We start from the raw sequence: 20,389 nt of genomic DNA, 5'->3' as shown, positions 1-20,389 counted from the left end.
GCACCAAATCTCGCGAGAGCCGGACTCGCCCTTCCCGCCATGCCCGCGCTCCCTAGCAACGCGCCGTTGCTAAGGGCGGCCGCCATGGCGGCGCCGCCGGGGCTCGGCGTTTTCCTCGTCCTCATCCTCCTCCTTCCGCTCCGGGCAGAAGAGCCGGCCGCGGAGCCCGCAGACACTCGTGATGCCGCACAGGCGCCGGTCCGCAGCGCGCCGGCCCCGGTCACGGACGGTGGGTGCGCTGCGGGGCGCCGGCGGCGCTGCCCGGCTGAGGGGAGCTCCGCTGGCGGCCTCACTCGGGCATTCGGCCTTTGGCCTCCCCTTCGCATTGCGGCCTCCCGGGGCTGGCACACCCGCCCGGCTTCTCCCGGGGATCTCTGGGGCTCTCTGCAGCGCTGCTTGCTCGGGCACCCCTGGGCGGGTGCAGGCGCCCGGAGCCTCCCCAGCGAGCCCGGAGCAGCCCCGGGCACGCTGAGGGCGGCACGGACATCGCAGACCGGGCATGGCACAGCGCTGAGGGGCGGAGGGGTGGAGGGCAGGGTCTCCTGCCCACCCAGCGCTGCTCTGGGCACAGCGGGCCCGGAGTGCCCGGGTGTCCCTGGGGAGCTCCGCCGCACCTGGAGCTGGCTGCACGCTTCGCCCCGAGGCTCAGCCCCGGCGCTGATACATTGTCGTAAAAACAGAGCTCACGAAGTTTAGTTATTATGTTCTCAGAAGGTGTTTCCCGCTGTATAATTTGCTACATTTTTATATCACTTTTATATAGGGTGGTGTTGCCCTGAGCTGTGCTTTCCATGGGTTACTTGCCAAACGGAACTCACCCCAGTGCTACCTCCTTAGGGAAAGGAGACTTAAATCCCTAGTGTCACAGGCATAACCTTGCAATCTAATCATCCATGTTTAAACTTCTCTTGTTTACAGGGTGAGCTAAAGATCCAGGGCTAAACTCAGCCAAAAGAACAGTCAGAACTTCAGAGATTCCAGGAAATACCTGGATACTGTTCAGGTGGTCAGAGAACATCCAGGGAGCCACAGGAAAACAGGCAGCAAAGTGAAATAAAGGAATTAGTTATGAAAATATTCTTTGAATGTCTTTCTTATAAAACACTGGCCTTAATTTTCCTCATTCTGTGCTATTCTTAAATCCAGATTCATTATAGAACAGCATCTTTCAAAAACAGTTCAGTAGAATAATCTCCGTTCTTTGAATTTATAAACTTGAAGACCTCAGAGAGTTTGAAGAATTTGCCAAGTATATTTTACTGAGACAGTTTACAGAATTATTAGCAATTACACTGTCTGTGATTACAATATGTCACAGTATCTAAAAACAGAGAGAAAAAACAATTTCAAAGAAGTAAATTATGGTTGCGTTGGCACATCAGGGAAATGTATTCCTGAACCCTGAGCCATCCTCAATACTTGTAAACATCTCAAAATGTTTTATTTTCCTTCCCAATAACTTGAAACAAGCAGATAAACACACCTTGTTGGTATCTCTTATTTTTTTTCCTCTGCCAGGCTGAGTAGATTTTCACACCTCCAAAATCCCTGTTGGGTTTTATTTCTCAGGGAACAGATTTTAGCACGTCTTGATTTTGTCCATGTGTTCCAAATAAATTTGCTGAGCAGCAGAAAAGATGGCTTTTAAAAATAACTTCAAGAAAACTTGAATTTGGAGAAGACTTTTGGCCAGTGTCAGAAGCAGGGCGAGGTGAGAGGTGGGAGTGTTTGGGTTTGAGTCCCCGCTGCCGTTCTGATGTCGCTCTCTGGTGCAGTTGCCAGGATGTGTGTCTGCGACCTGCTGGTGGCACAGTGCGACACCAACTGCTGCTGTGACCCCGACTGCAGCGCCGAGGACTTCAGCCTCTTCACCGCGTGCTCGGTGCCCCTCGTCGTGTGAGTGCAGAAATCCTCAGAAAGCACAAAACCCACAAAATCCTCCTTCATTTGCTGCCTGCCTTTGGCACGGCTCTGTCTTCTCCTCTCAGCAATTCCCACCCCTCCCTCCTGCACTCTGTCCCTGACCGGGCAGAGCAGCAAATCCACCTCCCACCTCTTCTTTCCCTCTCATTCCCTCTTTCCTCCTGTTTCACCGTGTTGTTCCCTGTGGGCATTTAGGTGGTGATGCTTTTTTTGGGGTGGAAGTGTTGTAGATGTAGGTGAAACCAGAGGGAAGAAATGATGGTGTCTGACTCCAGAAGGTTGAATGATTTCTTTATTATAACTATACTATAATACATTAATATACTATTTAAAGGAGATATTAAAACTACAAACCTACTTTTTCTAACTACCATATCCAACTCCCTCCCAACTCCTGACCCTCTCTGAGTCCAGCCACAGGTGAGTTGGATTGGCAATCAGGCTCCAACAATCCTCACCAGAATCCAACCAAGCAATCACTCACCCCAGGTAAACAATTTTCCAAATACATTCCACATGGGAAAAAACAAGGAGCAGAAATAGAAATTGTTTTCTCTTTCTTTCCTCTGTGCTCCTCTATGAAAAATCCTGAAATAGAGAAGAATGTGCCTGCCACATGGAAGAATGATGAATCTTTAGAATTTGATCAATGCAGTGTCTGGAAGTTAAGAAAACTGATACCAAAGGACCAATCTGGCCACTTCTCTAGATCACCAGTTGTTATCAGTAACCTCTTTGGTTACATTTATGATATCAGCTACACAATTAATCAGTTCAGAGGTTGTTGAAATAGTGTGAGCATTTTTCTGACCCTAATTTTCCCAATCTGCTCCCCCAATGCCCCTTCACAAATGGTAAAATGTAACATTGTACCAAAAAAGTAAAGCCAAGAGTTGTTTCTTTGCTATTTAATCTGAAAACACCTTCACCCAATTCCATCTTCTCAAAGAGGAGTTAAGAAAGTTCACTTCAAAATAATAATGTGCAAAAAAAAAAAAAAAATCTCTTGGTGACTTCTCAGAACAATAAGTGCAGCTTTTCAACCCACCTTCTGTATAAATTATGCCAATCTGAGCACTGGGTTTATTCTTGGTGCTTTGGAATTTGAATTAGCAGTCATGCCAGACTGTGCTTTCTTATTGTTCTGGCACACAAAAGACTCCTGCTCCCCATTTACAGATATTTATATAGATCAGAAAGGTCTAATCAACACCCTCCTGAGTGACACTTTAATTGCCTCAGATGACTGTGCTGCCTTTGTCAACTAGAAATGCCTCAAATGAAACTGTGTTTCTTTGCCCAAATTCTTTTGTGTAAAATGTTTCTTTTGCATTAAAAGCCAGGGGATTTTCAGTGTCTGCAGGTGTTGTGGGTCTCATTATTTACATCAGAGTTTATCTACATTTGCATATTTGTGTTATTTTGGCTGATCTCAAGGCAGAGGCCATGAGATCTCTGAAGCAGCAGCAGAAGGGTGTGATTTATGCTGGGATCCTTTTAACAAGTGATTCACCTCATGGAAGAGCTCAACTCTAGGCTTCAAAATTTCTGAAAGTCATTTCACTTCTCCAGGGCCTGTCCTTAGCTGCTCTATGCTGCTAAATCAAATTTCACAGGGATGTAGCATGTAGGACACACCAGTGCTGCCAGGCTCTGAACTGGCACATTCTCCTGCAGCTCTGAGCTCCTGATGAGCCTTAAACACTTTTCCAAGACAGGCTGGGTTATTTCACCTCCTGTTCCTCATTCTGCCACTTCATTCACTTGCATCTTGAGCAGGAATTCTTCCCATTCCCTGCTCAAATTGAATATTATTCCAACATCCACAAAACTGACCTGTTTTCCTGCTCTGACATCCCACTTGGGTTGTAGAAATAAAAGTGCTGCTGAGCTGTGTGTGACCTGTGGTGCAGCCCTGCATTTTTGGGGTCTCAACCATCTGGACCCCACACAATTTGCCATTTTCTCTCTCATATTGTAATTTGTTTTCCCTCCCCCAGTCTGTTTCTTACCTACCTTCATGTTGCTGCTCACAGTTTCCTCTGCCGAATAAAACATGTGGGAGAATTTTCTAGTATTTATTATTAAGCACAGAGTATAAAACAATAAGAACCTTCTAAGGATGCACAATTGTTCTACAAAATTATGTTAAATTCAGTAATTTAATCCTTTTTTGTTTTTCTGTTGCTGCCTCAGTAGATTAAAAGAACTTTAAAATCTGGTCAACACTAACTTCTAGTGGATCATGAATTTATTTTGTTTCTTTGCAGAGGTGACAGCCAGCTGTGTAGTCAGAAGGCTGCTGTGTATTCTCTTGATGTTGAAGCAAATCCACCAGAAAGGATATTTAAAATAATTGACCAAGTCAATCCCAGTATTTTCTGCATTCATGCTGCAAACTGTAAGTAGAGTTGTAGGCAATATTAAGCATTGTGGTGTTATTTTTTGTTGGCTCTTTAGGTGCCAGAAAAAAAGACTAAATTTAAAACTATTTTTATTTTATTAATCCCCTCAGGAAACTGGTAATTCTGTCTGCTCACAGTTCTTATTTTATGATCCTTTCACTTGTGAAAACAGAATTAAACATCTGGTACTCTTGGTCTTCTCTGTTGGAAAAAACAAAATACTTTGGGTTTTTTATTTTTGTAAATAATTTAGCATCCTAAATAAATCATGTTTAAAGTTGTCTCATTGTTACTAAGTGTCATTTCTGCATCTTTTTTCCTTAAATTATCTCCTTCTTTAAATATTTTGACAGATAAACAAGCCTTGTACCTCAAAACCCCTGAAATCCCAACAGCAGAAAATTTTGATCAGTTGCTTGACAAATATGGTGGTGCTTCTTTCAGTGCTGAGCCTGACAGCTGGAATTTGGATACAGATGCTCAAAATCCCCCTGAGGCAAATGAAACTTCCAGATATGAGGTAAATTATCTCTGATTCAATAGGAGGCAAATCATATTTGATGCAGTTAGTATTAGATTATTCCAGAAAGAAAAAAATCAGCATTGTTTGCATCTGCTTTTAAATAATGCAGTTCTGCTGAAAGAAGCAAAATTTATATTGGACTTCAAATTCAGAAATACAAAAATAAGAAATGTAATGTTTTGTGTTTAGTTACTTAAAAAGTGATCTAGATTTTTAAGATCTTTGAAAAACAAGGCACTTTTTTGGGTTTTTTTGCTACTTTCAACATAAAGCTGTAGCAGTGACTGAAAAATTGCTTCACAGAGCATTATTGAGAGATCCTGTGGAAATAGGTACTGCTTTTATTCATATTTGTTGTTAATAAAAATGGGCTGAAACACACCTGTAATTTTTATTTGGCAGTATGGGGTTCCTGTCCAGACAGAAGATGCATTTCTAAGGCTGCCAAGTCCTGTTGTCTCTTCTTGGTGCTCTGATGCAAATCCTGCAGGTTGGAAAGTACACTTGAATCTCATTTTTTTTGCTCTCTAATATTCTGCTCTTAGATTAACCAGTCAGAAATCTGGCACACTCCCCATGGAGAATTCAGCTTAAAGTTCACAAGCAGATGATTTTCAAATCACTTCTGTTTCTCTGTTTTGTTTGGTTTTTTAAAACATAGACTAGAAATTGTCTTGCATCTCTGTTAAACATTCAAAGTGAGATATGTAAATCCCTGAGAATCTTGTTAAAGGGTTTTTAATCCAACAATAAAATGTCCTGTTTGGCATAATTGGTTTAATCCAACAGTACAAGGGTGACACCCTGAGGGAGGAGGGGTTTGCACCAAGCCAGCCCTGCCTGGGCAGCCTTTGGCAGATTCTCTTTGCTCAGGGTTCTTTATTCAGATTTGCAGACTGAGCTCTGCATTTGAACCTTGCACACAATTTCCTGAAAATCTACAGAGGTGGAGGAGAAAAAAAAAAAAAAAAAAAAAAAAAAAAAAAAAAAAAAAGCCACAACCAAAGCCACACCTGCATTTCCCAAACCCCACTGTCATCATTGAATGTGGTCTTGTAAGAGTCAGGGTGCTGATTACAGGACTGAAGTCTCTTGTGAAAGCAAATAAAAATCTTATTAAGAGATTGAAAAATTAAGTAATTTTCATGAAGCTTTTTCTACTTGTTCAGAAATAATATTTTTTTCTCATAGCATTTTTTTTAGAATATAAAAGGTTTCATTCTTCAAAGCTCACATAAAACCTTATCTGCAATAGAGGCGACATTTACTTTCAATTCTGCTTGTAGCTAAGTTCTTGTATTGTTTTTCATTTATGCTTTTCATAATTGTTCTTTCATTTCCTCTTTCAGTTAATGCTTGGTGACTTTTTTTTTCCAGGGTTTTTAGTAAACCAAGCCACAAAATGCATTAGATCAGTAAGTGTGGAAAAATGTGACAGCATTCAAGCACTTAGCATGTTGTTTTATATCAACTCCAGCATTTTGGCAGTAAGTATGATTTGCAACAGTCATCTAGCTGAAATACTCATATTTTATATCTTTTACATCTGCAGAATGAAGTAACTTCTGTTTACTGAGGGATATGGTGTTTTATTTGGATTTTTTAATTGTGGGTTGGGAAGAAACATCTCCCTATACAGCAGACTTTTATGCAGAAAGCCTTTGGGATTGTTTTTACTTCAAGCTTTGGTAACAGAAGCATTTACTGTTTTCTGCTCAGTCAAATATAAATAATGTAGTCAAAGATAAAGTAAAAAATAATAGTTTTGAAGAGCCCAAGGTTGTGGCACTGAGCTACTGCAGTTTCACGTTCCTGTGCATGTTCAGGCTTTTCCAAGAAGCCCATTTATCAGAACACATGATTCTAAGAAATCTGAGTTTTAAAGAGTTGCTAAAACTTTGTACTGACAGAGGAACCTGTCAGGTTTAATCCTTTGCTCCAAGCCTCATTTTTGATAGTGGAGCCTGGCACAGCCTTCTTTATGGTCCCAAACAACATGACTGAGAGCAAGTTTCTTTAGATCCTGCCTGCTAAAATCCAGTCTGGGGTTATTTTTCAAAGTTTTGCCTACTTTTTCATCCCTTTCTGACCTGAGGTATGATGTCTTCTGTACAAATATATTACCTGTAAGGATATTCAGGAAGACAAAGAAATCAGTCATGAAAAAATGAAACTGAAATACATCATACCTTAACCTGATGGCTCCTTCCAGAAGCTGCAGGTTGCAAAGAAACAGCAGTCTCTTCAGCATTAAAATTATTTTAATTTATGTCATTATTTAAATTCTTTTAATTAGCAGTGAGTAACTACTTAAAGACCCTTTCTAGGCTGCTCACAGATTCCAAAGCTCCCAAAGGCAAGGAAAGCCCACTCAGCAGTTCACACCCTCACAGGTGGGATCATTCTCCCTCTCCTTCAGGATCTCATTGAAATCAGCCAAGGATTGCTCCCAAATGTTGGCTTTTCATCCTCCTGCTGTGGAAGAAGTGGAGAAAATGCAGAAGCCTCAGAAGGGCTTTGAGTGTCTGCATCTCCTCCCAAAATTAGTTCTTGTTGGCTGCAGGACTAGAAAAGAACAAGAGTGGCCCAGGCCAGGCTCTAGCAGCTGAGAAAGGGAATTAAAGGTGAATTCCCTTTCCTGACTGGAAAATCCATAACCCCTTATCCCTGTGCTGCCTGCCAAGGCAGTGGCTGAGCTGGGGAGGGGTCAGAGTTCTGCCCAGAGCACGCTGGATGTCAGGAAGGGCCAGATGCAGGAACTGGAGAAGGCTGAGAGGCTGCTGGAGATGCTCTGTGGGAAGGTTCCCTTCCCGAGGGGAGCTGGAGGTGGGATGTGACAACAGAAAAGTGATGGCATTGGGGACAGGGTGGCCGCAGGGCAGAGCAGGAGCCCTGCCAGTGCCAGCAGGTGGAGCTGCCAGCAAAAGAAACGGCAAACCAGTAACTGAGGGAGCCTTACTGGGAGCACTGGGACAGCGGGTCCTGCAGAAAACCCCATCCCCAGGAGCCCGCCCTCCCTGCCGGGATGGGCAGCCGGAGTGACAACAACGTTTTGGGAATTGTTGCAGATAATCTCTGCTCTCTGGCCTGGCCTGACCAGCAGATCCAAGGAGTGTTGGGGATTGCTGGAATCTCACAGTGGAGCTTCACACACACCGTGGTTAGGGGGGAGAGTGGAGTTGCCAAAGCAATGAGCTGTTCCTGCCTTTCCTGCCGGCATGGCTGCAGTGCTGACTGCCAGTGACCTCCAGAGACATCATCCATCACCCCGGTCATGGACAAACAGAACTTCAGGAGTGCTGCTCACTCCTCCTAGCCCAGTCAGAAATAGCACTGTTCCCTGAAGGATGAGTCTAATCTTTACAGGGACTTTTATTAATCTAGCTCATTCTGATGGGCTGTACCTTGGGATGATAAATGTGTGACAAACTGTATCTGCACCACCTTCAGGTCTGCAGCTCCCAGGAAAGTGTTCCCTGCTGGGACAGGAGATGAGTCACTGCTGTCAGTATCCCATCATAATTCTGCAGATTTGCTTCATGAGCAGAGTCCAATCCTTGGTCTCTTCCCAAAGATGGGACTCAAACATTCATTGGAAAGTCAGGAAAATAAAACCTTTGACAAAATAGGCCTGATTGATGACCTTGGTCTAACATTTCTGCCTTTCCATTAAATATTTTTGGTGGAAATTTTTCAGTGGGGCAACTGTATAACAAGAGAGATACTTGCTTCTCTTTTATTGGTTTAGAGACAATGAAATTATGGAACAGGACAACAAAAGCTCTTCATTTCTTTGGGAAGCACAGCCTGGCAGGTTCCCTAAACTGGTGGTTTCTGAATAATTCTAGGAGTCAGAAGAAGGAGGGGATTGGATTGTGGCAGTTCTTTTCACACTTCCTGGATACTCTGGTTTATATCCAATTAACTCTATAACATAAAAGTTATAGCTATAAGAAAGAGTTAAATGGACAAAGCCTTACCTGCTTTACTTGACTACTATTTGCAATAGGTCAGACCTTTGATGTTGCTTTAATTTGTCCTTTTATTCTCCCTCAGGTGCCCAAATCAAGTCAGATGGTAAGTATCCTTCTAAATTAGTTGAAAGAGCTGTGGGCAAAATTCTTATTAAGTTATAGTCAGGGGGAATTTTTCACTGATTGATCAAATCTTTACATTAAAAAAATTACATCATTTGCTATCAGTAATGATACTTTGCAACTCCAAGATAAAATGCTGCCTAAAAACATTCAAGCATGATACATTCCTCTCATATAAAACTCCCTCTTTTGAAGAAAATCTATTTATTTAAACCCAGGCCCTTTGGTTGAGCTTCAGCAGTACTTGTGTACTTGTAACACAGCAGTTGTTCAGAGAATTACTGTGTGCTGTTGCTGTGGAACAGAACCTGGAAAGGTCACAAATATAATAACACAGAAAGAGCCAAAATCAATTATACCCAGTGTTCAGAGCTGACATGAGTCTGTTTTTCAGGTGAAAATTACTGTCCAGTCCATAGTTGTCCAGTCTCTGAACGGAATGAGGACTTTACTGAGCAGCGGTGATGTCCTGAGGCTCCCAATGGTTTTGGATGAACTGTGCATCAATGCAGTTCTTGGGGTAGGTCTGGCAGCCTTTTCCTCCTCAGAGCTGATGGAAAGCATCTATGCACCAAATCACTTCTCATTCCCAAGCTGCAAAGCTGTCAGGAGGGCTGTGCAGTTTCCATATATTGTGACAACTCCCAAGTAAATGTCATGGGAGAAGCACTGATTTTGGGTAAAAGGGAGTGCTTTGCAACAAAATAATAACTCTGTGCAATATAACATGGAGCCAGGCTGAAATCCTGGTGTTACTTCTGTGTATGTGGCAAAACAGGCAATGACATGAATTTGGAATTTACTTTATGCTTGGGAGAAGATGATTTCAGGTGCACTAATGACAGAGAGAGGAATAGATGCTGCTGCTTTTAATTTTAAAGTAGATGAATGTTGTGTCTGTGCTTAGGTTTATCAAGAAGTCAGTTGTGAAGAGGCTCCAGCCTCTAAAGAATAAAATCCATCCCCACCCTGGAGCTGAGTTTCTTAAGCAACAAAAAAAGAAAATACTTGCATGGTTTAGTTTTTTGTTTTTTTTTTTTTTCTAGTTTCTCTTATGTATTTATTCAAATTAATATCTAAAATGTTTAATTTTCAGGTGAATTATCACATTACCCACACAGACACAGGAGAAATAATAGAAGCAGCTGCTTCTTTTGTCTTGGGGGCAATTAGCAAAGAAGAACTTGCAGTAGAGCAGAGCTTTGAAATCAGCTTCACTCAGGTAACTGTGGAGATGTCATGGGTGACTTGGTAAAAGACATTTAATTACAAAACTTATTCAACTTGAATCAGAACAATTGTTAGCAGCAAGGTAAAGCAGAATTTGCCCAGGATGCTCAGATGAGGCAGCATTTCAGAGCTGGGCAATGAAGGCCTCAAAGTCTGTCACATTTATGAGCCCCAGCTCGTGACTATAACAGAGAAAGCCAAGCCCTACTTATGAGGGCATAGTCTTGCCCTCATCATTCAAGGCAGGTCATAATCCTAAAATAACTGAAACATTTCTGTGTTTTCCAGTCAATTCAGTGCAGGATAAGAACTAATGCTCTGTTTGCATTGCAGGAAAATACACAGCCAGTTCCTCTCAGTGGCAATCCTGGTTATGTTGTTGGGCTACCTGTCAGAGCAGGATTCCAGCCTCAAGGATATCCTTTCCTTGCTGCATTTCTGTTTGCTTCACTTGCTCTGGTCCATCCTCACAAATCCTTTCTAGCATGGACATCTATGAAATACATCTGTTCTCTACCAAAAATAAAAATGTGCTTTTCTGGCTCTGTTTTAAAAGGCAATGACTCAGTCCTGACTGCAATCTCCTGGGACTGTGTAAGAGGTACATTTAGCCCTCCATTGCACACCCTGGTGCTTTTTCACACTGTGAGAGGAATCTTGAGCCATTAGAGCATTTGCAGCTATATTTTAAGGATATGATTAAGGATTCTTTTTTTGTCCTAATATCCATCAAGCATTTAATTTCCTTTAACTGTGTGTTACATCTGGCATCATTCAGAGTATTAACAAACACAGCCAGCTCACCATTCTGCACAGCACATCCACCCAGGACTGCCTGGCAGCACAGGGAGCCAGAGCCCCAGTATTATTTGGTTATAACATGATATCAGGCTGTAAGTTACGGTAAGAAGTAATTTTTTAAAAAAATTTAATGCTTTTAACCCTCTGACAACCCTTTCCCTTAGGCTCTGTTCAGGTCCTGGGCCATTTATACAGCTGGAAGAGTATTGAGAATGGAGTATTTAATTATAAAAAATGTCATTTAATTAACAATGGTCTTTCTCTTGGAAAGATTGTGTACATTAGCAACTGTAGCCAGAAGGCTCAAACAGAGCAAAGAGCAAGGAGAAATGATGATTGTGTCAAACCAATGGATTTTGCTGTAACTCATCTTCTTTATTTTGTTTTCTGGAAGAATTACAGCAGCTATGAAATGCCAGCCTTTGGCTCAGACCCTTCTTGATGTGCTGAAGGGCCAAAGCTTTCCTGAGTATGTGGCCTCATTTGGGAATTCTCAAGCCCAGGATGTGCTCGACTGGGTGCCAATAACTCAGCTCCACATCTCAGAACAGGTGAAAGTTAAACCACTTCCACCCCTCCACCCTCACGAGATCTGTGCCTGTGCTGCAGCATCAGCTCAGTTTCACACCCTAAAAATGCAGGAACCAACTGGAGGAGAAAATGGGGCTGGGAATGCAGAAATAAACTGGAAGAAACTCATGGAATATTCCCAGAGGAGAGTTTCACTGTTGCAGTAGAAGTTACATTTAATCAAGCTGGTATCCAGGCACCTCAACTATGGATCAGGGCAACATATTGGGTACAAAATGAGTTGTTTAAACACAGGTTAGAATGTTGCTCTTCTAAGGATGAAGTGCCAGAGGTGACAAAGGGAAGGAACAGAATCAGGGTTTCCCCTCTTCCTCCAGGCCGGGGTAAGAGAGAGAGAAGCACAATATAAGATTGAGGATGGTCTCTTGCATGCTTCTGCAACTGAAGAGTGAATGGTTTCTGTAACCAGAAGTGTGATAGTTCAAGAAAAAAATGCATAAAAATATTTAAGATTGTAGCTTTCAGAATTCTGCCCTGGCAGAGTTCAGGATTTTGTCCTGCCCAGCAACAGTGCAGAGTCCATCTGCTCTGGTAACCTCCTCAGTGAGCTTTCTGGGGACATTCTACCCTTTTAATAAAATGAATAATTAATTACTGTGATGGGCTCTGCATAAGGCAAACAATGGGATGATTTCTCACACTTTGCAGAGCTCATGCCAAATACCTGTGTCACTGGGAATAGAAGTGAAGTGGACTAAATATGGATCCCTGGTCAATCCACAAGCCAGGATAGTGAATGTTACAGCCACAATCACTACCACCACACTGAAGCAGGTATGTAATTAAATTACAGGATATAAGATAAAACAAGTGGCTTGTTTTCCTTGGGTATCAGCTGTGTGACAATGACCCAGATAATCTCATTATCTAAAGGCAGCACTTCACATTAGAATGTATTTACAGCCAGCAGTTCTCTTCCAGCTCAAACACAGCTGTGGGCTCCTTGCCAAAACACACTTCAATAAAAACCTATATCTCATTTATGGAAAGAGACATGGAACTACGTGGAAAAAAAAAAAAAAAACAAACAAAAAAACCAAAAACCTTTTTAGCAAATATAACCCAGACCAAATAAATGATTATTTATTTCTATTTACAAATAGAAAACTGAAGGTAAGTCCTGTGTGTATTTTCATTGCAGCTTCCCTCAGGAAGGGAAAGGATTATTCCTATAACAAGTTCTGTGGTTTTCACTGACATTTCTTCACCTGCAGAGCCAAGCTACAAAGCTTGGCCCACCATTAACATCAAGTTACCCTTTGACTTTTTCTATCCCTTTGTCTAAGGTAAGTATCCATAAAAAAACCCCATATTTCTGCTTTATCTTATTTTTTAGTCCATAGTTTATCCTGTGACTATGATGGGCCATCACTTTCTTCTAAGTTGTAGATACTGGGCTAAAATTGGCCAAGAGAGGAAGGGTGAGACGTTGTGAGGGTTCTCAGATGGTTTAGGGTGAAGAAACCTCCATGAAGTGGAAAGTACCCAATTCTAACTGCAGAAAGGACAAAGGTTGCAGTTTGAACTTGCTGGTGGCCCAGTCACAGCCACCACACCTCCAACAAGTGGGATTCAGCCCCAGCCTGCCAAGAAGAGGCAGGAGGGGAAGAGCACAGGGACACACAGGAAAAGCAAGTTCATTATCCCATAACAGCAGAGCTAAATTGCTAATTAAACTCATCATGTGCTATTAGATAAGGCCTCTGCTTTATCTCCTTGCATAGATTAATAAGCCACATATTTCTGGCTATTTTTCCCACACCACTAATTAATTACCTTCTGTAAAAAACCTGAACAGTTGAGTTGTGGTTTCAGTGACCCCTCCAGCTGAGTGGGGCTGAAATTCATTTGAGACACCCGCTGCAGTCACCATCTCTCAGAATTCCCACTTCTTAAATCTCACTCTTCAGCTCTCAAACAGCCTCTCCACAGGACACTCTAGTACCTGAAAAAATTCAAACACCAGCCTGGCCCTTTAGAATTTGCTTTTTTATGGCTTTTCTGGAGTCTGACTGTTCACAGCAGTGCACTCACCTACATCTGTTCTTACATATTACAGTTCTTTTAATACATGGATTTATGAGCTGTGGGAACAAAGAACTTTGCAGCCCCATGTGCTGTGAGGGAACAGTGAAAAGGGAAGAAGAGATGAGGGAATGCAGTATCAGAACTGGGATCTGCTGCTGGAACAAGGCATTATTTGACGTAAGATGGCACATGCTTGCCTCTATTTTGGGGCTGATTTCTTTGTCAAGGAAAGGAGTGGTGTGTTGGTGTTTCTGAAATGAATGTTATATAAATAACAAAGTGGCACAAGCAGCAACAGAAATGAGGAAACTACCAACAGGATGAAAAGAATGGTTGGCAGAGATGTATTGATGATGAACAGGCAGCTGGTGGAGAAGAAATTACCTTTTCAGCCTGGGTTTTTATAATTTATACTTCAAGTTTGTTGCAAATAAAGAATGTTATCACAGACAAAAAAAGAAATTATTTTAAATAAATGGTACTTTTCTGTATGTATAGCTTGTAAAGATGTGTCTTTATTAAATTATTTTGCAGTTTTGACTGTACAACTGTACAGGAAAGGAAAAAAATTACTGTTTACAGTAATTTATAGGGACTGTGTGTGATTAATTTAATTTTGCAGTAGAACTATTTTTGCAATCCCAAGGTCTGATCGAAGGGTCAAATAGAAAATGTTTATAGAAAACAATACAAGAGGAAGCAAAGAGACAGAAAAACCTTTCAGGTCAAGCTGGCAGGTTCCAACACTGCAATCTCCATGCAGAATTCCCACCTTGGAAAACTGGCCTCTTATTTTTGCTGGCTGAGGAGTCCATGCTGTCTCAATATGTTATTCAGCCTCTCAATTTCTTGCTCCTGTAGGAGACAAAATTCAAATCATTAACAGCCTGCAAGCGACTTCCCAGGTTCCCACAGATATAATGTCTCTCCTGCTGCAGGAAAACAGCACAACCTGGCCAAAAGAAGTAGGACAGAGGTAGAGACATCATTCCTCTGAGGAGGAGCAGCCCAGGGAGGCACGGGCAGGGCTGTGCCACTTCAGCCCAGCTCACCCCACACTTTCCCATGAGGAAACCAAGCCAACAGTGCCAACCTTGCACAAGGATCACCATTAGCAGGTAAACCCAAATTAAAAGTGTTTTTTTACCTTCTCCAAACAGCTGTGTTCCAGTTGTTCCACCCTTGTGGCAAGTTTCAGGTTTGCTTGCTTTAACTTGGACACTTGTTGCTCCGAGCGGGTCTTCACCGATAAAATTATTCCTGTGGAACAATTCACAGGGGGTTTGCTTTACATTGTAAAACAGCCACAGGCAGGAGTTCACAGCACACAGGCTCTGTGCTCAAGGAGTTAAACGTGTTCCTCTCCATTTCACCTTCTGTCATCTTCAACCACCCTTCCCAAGTGCATTTCTTAATGAGAAAGGGTTTTAAATCAGCCACCGGAGGGATTCAGATACTGATACTCTGCTGGGGAGAGGCAGCCCGGCCTCAGAGCTGAATTAATCATCTGACTGTCACTCAGTTCCCGAATTTGCTCCTTTGGCAGAGCCCTGGGGTGCAGCTGGGGCAGCTCTGCTGTGTTTTAGCAGTTTTAGGTGTGACAGCAGAGCAAGGCCTGGGCCACAGGGCTCCTCCACCCCCTGGACTGATCACTCTGGCCTGGCAGAACAGGACCTGGCACATCCTCATGTCCCCAGGGCTGTGGCTTCACTTTGCACAGCTGCAGTGAGAGCAGGGAGCATCTCCTCTTGGCAGAGGTGTCACTTCTCTATGAGCACCATTAGGTGATTCCATGTCAACTCAGCCCCCACACTGAAGGCATTATCTTCCCACAAAAATAAAACAAAGCAGCTCGATGAGAGCTTGAAGAACATCACGTTCTCCCTCCTGCCACAGCTCCTCTGGATCATAGCTGACTCCAGTGCTCCAGGCCCTGGTTTGGGCTCTGGGGGTTCAGTTCTCCAAGGTCAAAGCAGCACTGCTGCTCATTTGCATTGATAACATCGACAGGAACCTTGCCCAGACACTGACACCCAGCACCCCTGTGTGGGGCAGATTCCCTTTGTTTCTTTTTGTTGTGAGCAGGTGGACACTGCGTGAAGCTTGGCAGGGAGCCTGGAGCACCCAAGGATGAGGGGATTTATCCATAATTGCAGTGCCAGTTTTGCTGTACTGTGAGTCTCCCGTGGCTCCCACAGCCCCATGCAAATCCGGTTTCTCTCTGACTTTCACTCTGAACTAGGAAAGCCACAAGCTGCTCTCACATCTCTCCTCTTTCTGGCTGCAGCTGCTGACCAGGCACCTTCTCCCCATTGAAAGGGGCTGAGGGCAATGGGCCCTCAGCAATCCCCTCTTCTGATCCCAGCTGCATCAAATATGGAGCACCCACCAAAAGTGACACAGCTCAGAGCTTGAGCTGAGGTTACACACAGGAATTTGAGATAATTCATTGCCATATTCTTTGGAATCCCAAAATTCCTTCCTCAAGAAGGAAGAAAATGTTTACAGCTATGCTTGTTTCAGGTATACCCGAATTTACATCTATTTGCAACAGTTACAGCAGTGAAGTCACTAAAGTCTGATCTGGGGACATTTCCTATTTCTCTTTTTATGGCAAACCCTTTGAATTCAAGCAAGAAAGATCTAGAGTAAGATCAGGACATTCCCTGCAGCATCCCTGGAGGGGATAATGGAGTCACAGCAGAACAGAGCATTAAAACCTACTCTGCTGTAGCAGCAAATTCAGAAAGGCAGGGGCTCCCCTGCCAAAAGGATCCTACAATGCAAATTCAGAACATGAGCCATCCCTGTCCAGGAGAAGGGTGCAGGAAGATTATGGGATTTCTTAGGGAGAATGTGCTTGGCTGCCATGCACCTGAGGCACCACACCAACACAAATTGCAACCTGATTAAAGTTCCACACAGGTGGGAGAGCAAGACCCCTGGGGGTTGGGTTTGAGAAAGGAACCAAGGCCAGGTAATTCAGGGGAGTTTGGCAAATGCAGCCCAGCCCTGCACCCACCATTGATGATCCGGGCCACCCTCCAGAGCCGCAGGAGGATCAGGAGCCCCACGGCCTCAAACTCGTGCTCCCGGAAGATGAGGACGATGTCGAGGATGAAGGACACGACGACAACGATCGCATCCAGCACCTCAAACTTGTGGTGGAAGAACTCCCGGCGGTAGACAAAGACTTTAAATCCCACCTCAACCAGGAAGATGGTTAAAATGGACAGGGAGAGGTAGTGGAAAACCTGGGAGAAGAGCACAAGTTTAAGCAGGAAGCCTGCAGAGTGCACACAGGCAGAGCAGGTTGGAAAGCCTCTGCTGCTTGAGGGCACCTCTGGTTTGGCTCTACAAGGAGAAGGGCTGAGGACTTTTCTTCTGTGACCACTAGCTCAGCAAGGCTGAAAGTCCAGGTCCTGCCTTGCCCAGCCTATCCAGGGGGCTTTGAGGCACCAAAGGGAGGGAACTGCTGTTCATGTTGACGTTTCCCTACATTTTACCTTTGGGGTTATGTTATATCTGTCCGGATGGATGATTTTCAAATCCATAAGCAATTCCCCAAGAACCAACATGGCATCCAGGATCACCAAGCAGACAACCCCAATCTGTTGAAGGAGAAGAACCAATATGAATCTCATGCCAGCACAGACAGAGAAGCAAGAGGAGCCAATGTAGCTCTTCAGCTAAACACACCTTGATGCCCACAACCCTGATTTAGCTGGTTGTGCTTCATGGAGCTTTCCATTGCTCCCACTCCTGCTGCTCCAAATATGGGTTATTCCACATGGAACCACCTGGCTCCCCACCAGACCCTGCTTGGCGTGGGGGGCTCAGGGAGCAGGAGGAGAGCACATGGCAGAGCTGTGGTGATTGTGCACTGGGGCTTGTCTCCTCTCAGGGGACATCTGCACCTGCAGCAGGGTTGCTCTGTTCCGACAGGACAGCTCAGCAGCAGCTGCTGCTCTTTGCACCGTGAGGGTTCACAGCCTCAGTGCCCTCCCTGAGCTCTGTCCCACAGCAGCTCTGCTGTCACAGGAGCCTTTGGCCTGGGTTTGTTCTGCCTCACCTGAAACCTGTGAGAGCTGAAGAGCTTTTTCATCATGTACTGGAAGGAGACGTGTCTCCTGGGGGGCTCCAGCTTGATCTCTGCATCTGGCTGCTTCTCCCCAGCCTCCTCCTCCTCCTCCTCCCATTTCCGATAGTCGTTGCTCCATTGCACGGGGTCGTCGCCCACCACCGTGAAGTGCTTCAGGTACCTGGACATGGCTCTGGATCAAGCTGGCATCACCCTGCCAACGTCTGGGGAACAAGAGCAAAGTGTCACCTTCCCCATTTGGTGCTGACCATGGATGCCAAATCTTGCTTTTTTCACCCAGCGAGGGTGACAAGAGCGTGACATTCCGGCACAGTTGGCTGGGCCCTGCTGAAGGGAAGTTGCTTCATGGTGATACCGCTGGTTTTGCATCACCTCCCCCGGCACCACGTGGAGCCCCTGCTGCCTTCCCAGTTCTGTTTGCACCCCACTGTGCTGATCTACAACAAGGAACTTCCAAACTTCTCCAAACAAAGCATTGATTACAGGAGCAAAAAGCTCCAGCTCTTTTCTGGCACCTGGTGATAGAGGTGGGGGCAGCTGCCCTTGTGTTTCTAACACTGATCCAGGGAAGCTGTTGGTCAAGCTGACCCCAGCATCCTTCCCCTCCAGCCACAATGCCAAGATGAGAAACGGCCATAATTTGCCTCCATTAACACCAATGACACCCTGTCATCTCGGCCTTTGCAGGCAAATTAAGCAGGTGATGCCCACATTCCAACCTGGCAGGTGGGTGACATTGTCCTCCCCATCTCCTCCTGTCCAGAGCCGACCTCACCCTCGGGCGTCTCAGCTTCAGCCCATCCCTGTGGGTACCCAGCGAGGGGCAGGACCATCAAACCAAACTCCTGATTAAGGCCACACTCCAGCAATGAAAACCATATGAGTGAAACTCCGAGTTTGCTGGAAGAGCAGACACGAGGAGCTCCAGATGGGCTGCGTGGCTGGCTGCAGGAGAGGCTCTCGTGTTTTTATCACAACCCCACCAGCCTCCCTTCCTCTTTGGGCAGCCCTGCAGCCTTGGTCCACAAATCCTCCGAGATCCGCTCCTGCCGCCAGCACGTCCCCGCCTGAGCCGCCCGGGGAGCTCAGCACAAGCCTCCCTTGGCCCGCCGGTGCCCCCGGGCTGCCCGCCCGGTGCCCCCTCTCTTCGACTCCCCGGGGCAGCGGTGGGCTCCGCTCCCGGCTCCGGCAGCCTCGTCACCTGCCGGGAGCAGGGAGCTGGTCCCAGCACCTTCGTTCTCCGCCAGCGGGCGGAACCCGCGGGGAGCGGCCGCGGGCATCGAGCCCCCCGCCCCGTGCGGGACGGCCTCGGGGCTGCCGCGGGGCCTGGAGCCGCCGGCGGATGGAGCATCCAGGACCCCGGGGCTTCCCAACCTCCCCCGTCCCCAGCACTGACCGGAGCGGCCACGGCGTCGCCCAGAGCAGGACGGAGCTCGGGGCCGCGGCGGGACCCCGAGGAGAAGGACGTGGCAGCCCCGGGAGGGTCCCGCTGTGACCCCCCCAACCCCGGCCCGCACCCACCGGGCCGAGCCCCGGGAGCCTCCCGGCCGCCCCCTGATCCCCTCGTCCCCGGTACCGTGCGCGTCCCGGCTGCGCCCGCCGCCTCCCGCCGCCGCGGGGCCTCCCCCGGCCCGGCTCCGCCTCCCCCGGCCAGGGGCGGCCCCGCCGCCTCCCCACCTCGCCCCGACAAACTTCAGCGGGTCCCCGAGCCAGGCCCCCTTCCATCCCCGACAGCCCCCTCCGACAGTTCCCATTTCCGCAGCCTTTTTTCCCCAGGCTGCCTACAGCTCGTCCGTCCGCGGGAGCTGCCGAAACAGGACAGGCCGGATGGAGTTTAAACTTTTTTTCTTTTTGTTTTTAAACTTTTTTCGCCATCGCACAAAACAACGAGCAAAGATCCAGGAGAGTCGCGAAATGAAATTGTGACTCTGCCGATCCCAGAGAGAGCTGCTGAGCACGGAGACAGATTAGTCCCATGAAGTTGGTGGAGGTACAGGGATCAGTGTGGGCTGTAAAATCCAGGAAACGGGCCTGGATTAATCTGCCTCCATTTATAAGGTCGTGTTTTGTCAGAGGCCTCTTCATTATTTAGGGTTTCCCTGCCATCTCTCAAACACAAGCTGGTTTGGGAATTCCTCAGAAAAATTCAACTGTGAAAAGCACCTGGGACCCATCTCTGTGGCACCTCTGCTGGGACAAACTGAAAACATTCCTAATTTTCTCCAAGGAACAATCATCTCCAGTTCTTCAATTCTAAAACCCAAAGGTATTTCTTTCTTTGAAAGGATTTCTTCCTAAAGAGTGCTTAAATCTTTTCCTGCAACCAAAACATTTTCTTGCACCTCATCCCCAAGCACACATCCCTGTTCTCCATCTCAGGGCAATGGGGAATGAGCACAATTGACATGGAGCTCCAAATCCCCCATCCCTCAACCATCACCCCAAAACAGCAACTTACGGAGCTCAGGAGTGGGACAGCAAAGGCACAGCCCTGGACCCACGGCACGGAGGTTTAGCCTGGGGGTTTCCAGTTAATTTGGGCATTTTGAATTCAGCTGAGTCCAGTAAACAGCAATTAGGTAATGGGGGTAGATCTGCACCTGGGAGCTCATTGGATCCAGCCCCTTTTGGGTGAGGACTATGGGGTTTAAGGAGAAAACCCCCACCATGAGGGGCATGTACATAAAAT

The 20,389-nt window shown here is 45.7% G+C and overlaps 2 protein-coding genes across 5 annotated transcripts; one reads left to right on the top strand and one right to left on the bottom strand.

The window, feature by feature from the left end:
• Positions 1 to 3: 3 nt before the first annotated feature.
• TCTN1 (tectonic family member 1) lies at positions 4 to 14,093 on the top strand. The gene is made up of 15 exons (XM_085593312.1): positions 4 to 229; positions 1,776 to 1,896; positions 4,194 to 4,324; positions 4,682 to 4,848; positions 5,254 to 5,341; positions 6,229 to 6,338; positions 8,908 to 8,928; positions 9,343 to 9,468; positions 10,045 to 10,170; positions 10,512 to 10,594; positions 10,941 to 11,081; positions 11,374 to 11,530; positions 12,219 to 12,344; positions 12,712 to 12,856; positions 13,630 to 14,093. The coding sequence occupies exons 1-14, from the start codon at positions 40 to 42 to the stop codon at positions 12,853 to 12,855; spliced, it is 1,731 nt and encodes a 576-aa protein (XP_085449438.1). The 5' UTR covers positions 4 to 39; the 3' UTR covers position 12,856; positions 13,630 to 14,093.
• Positions 14,092 to 20,256, bottom strand: HVCN1 (hydrogen voltage gated channel 1). 4 transcript variants are annotated; one of them, XM_085593315.1, is made up of 6 exons: positions 20,159 to 20,256; positions 17,671 to 17,903; positions 17,105 to 17,209; positions 16,621 to 16,852; positions 14,746 to 14,858; positions 14,092 to 14,453 (listed from the first exon to the last, which is right to left on the bottom strand). In XM_085593315.1, the coding sequence occupies exons 2-6, from the start codon at positions 17,866 to 17,868 to the stop codon at positions 14,388 to 14,390; spliced, it is 714 nt and encodes a 237-aa protein (XP_085449441.1). In that variant the 5' UTR covers positions 17,869 to 17,903; positions 20,159 to 20,256; the 3' UTR covers positions 14,092 to 14,387. The 4 variants fall into 4 exon arrangements, with proteins under 4 accessions (XP_085449441.1, XP_085449439.1, XP_085449440.1 ...); XM_085593313.1 differs by lacking the exon at positions 20,159 to 20,256 and adding an exon at positions 19,097 to 19,316; XM_085593314.1 differs by lacking the exon at positions 20,159 to 20,256 and adding an exon at positions 19,222 to 19,316.
• Positions 20,257 to 20,389: the final 133 nt, after the last annotated feature.

This window comes from Lonchura striata, chromosome 15 (assembly GCF_050655825.1).
Source record: "Lonchura striata isolate lonStrDom1 chromosome 15, ASM5065582v1, whole genome shotgun sequence".
Classification (NCBI taxonomy): domain Eukaryota; kingdom Metazoa; phylum Chordata; class Aves; order Passeriformes; family Estrildidae; genus Lonchura; species Lonchura striata.
This window is presented reverse-complemented; position numbering and strand designations above follow the sequence as displayed.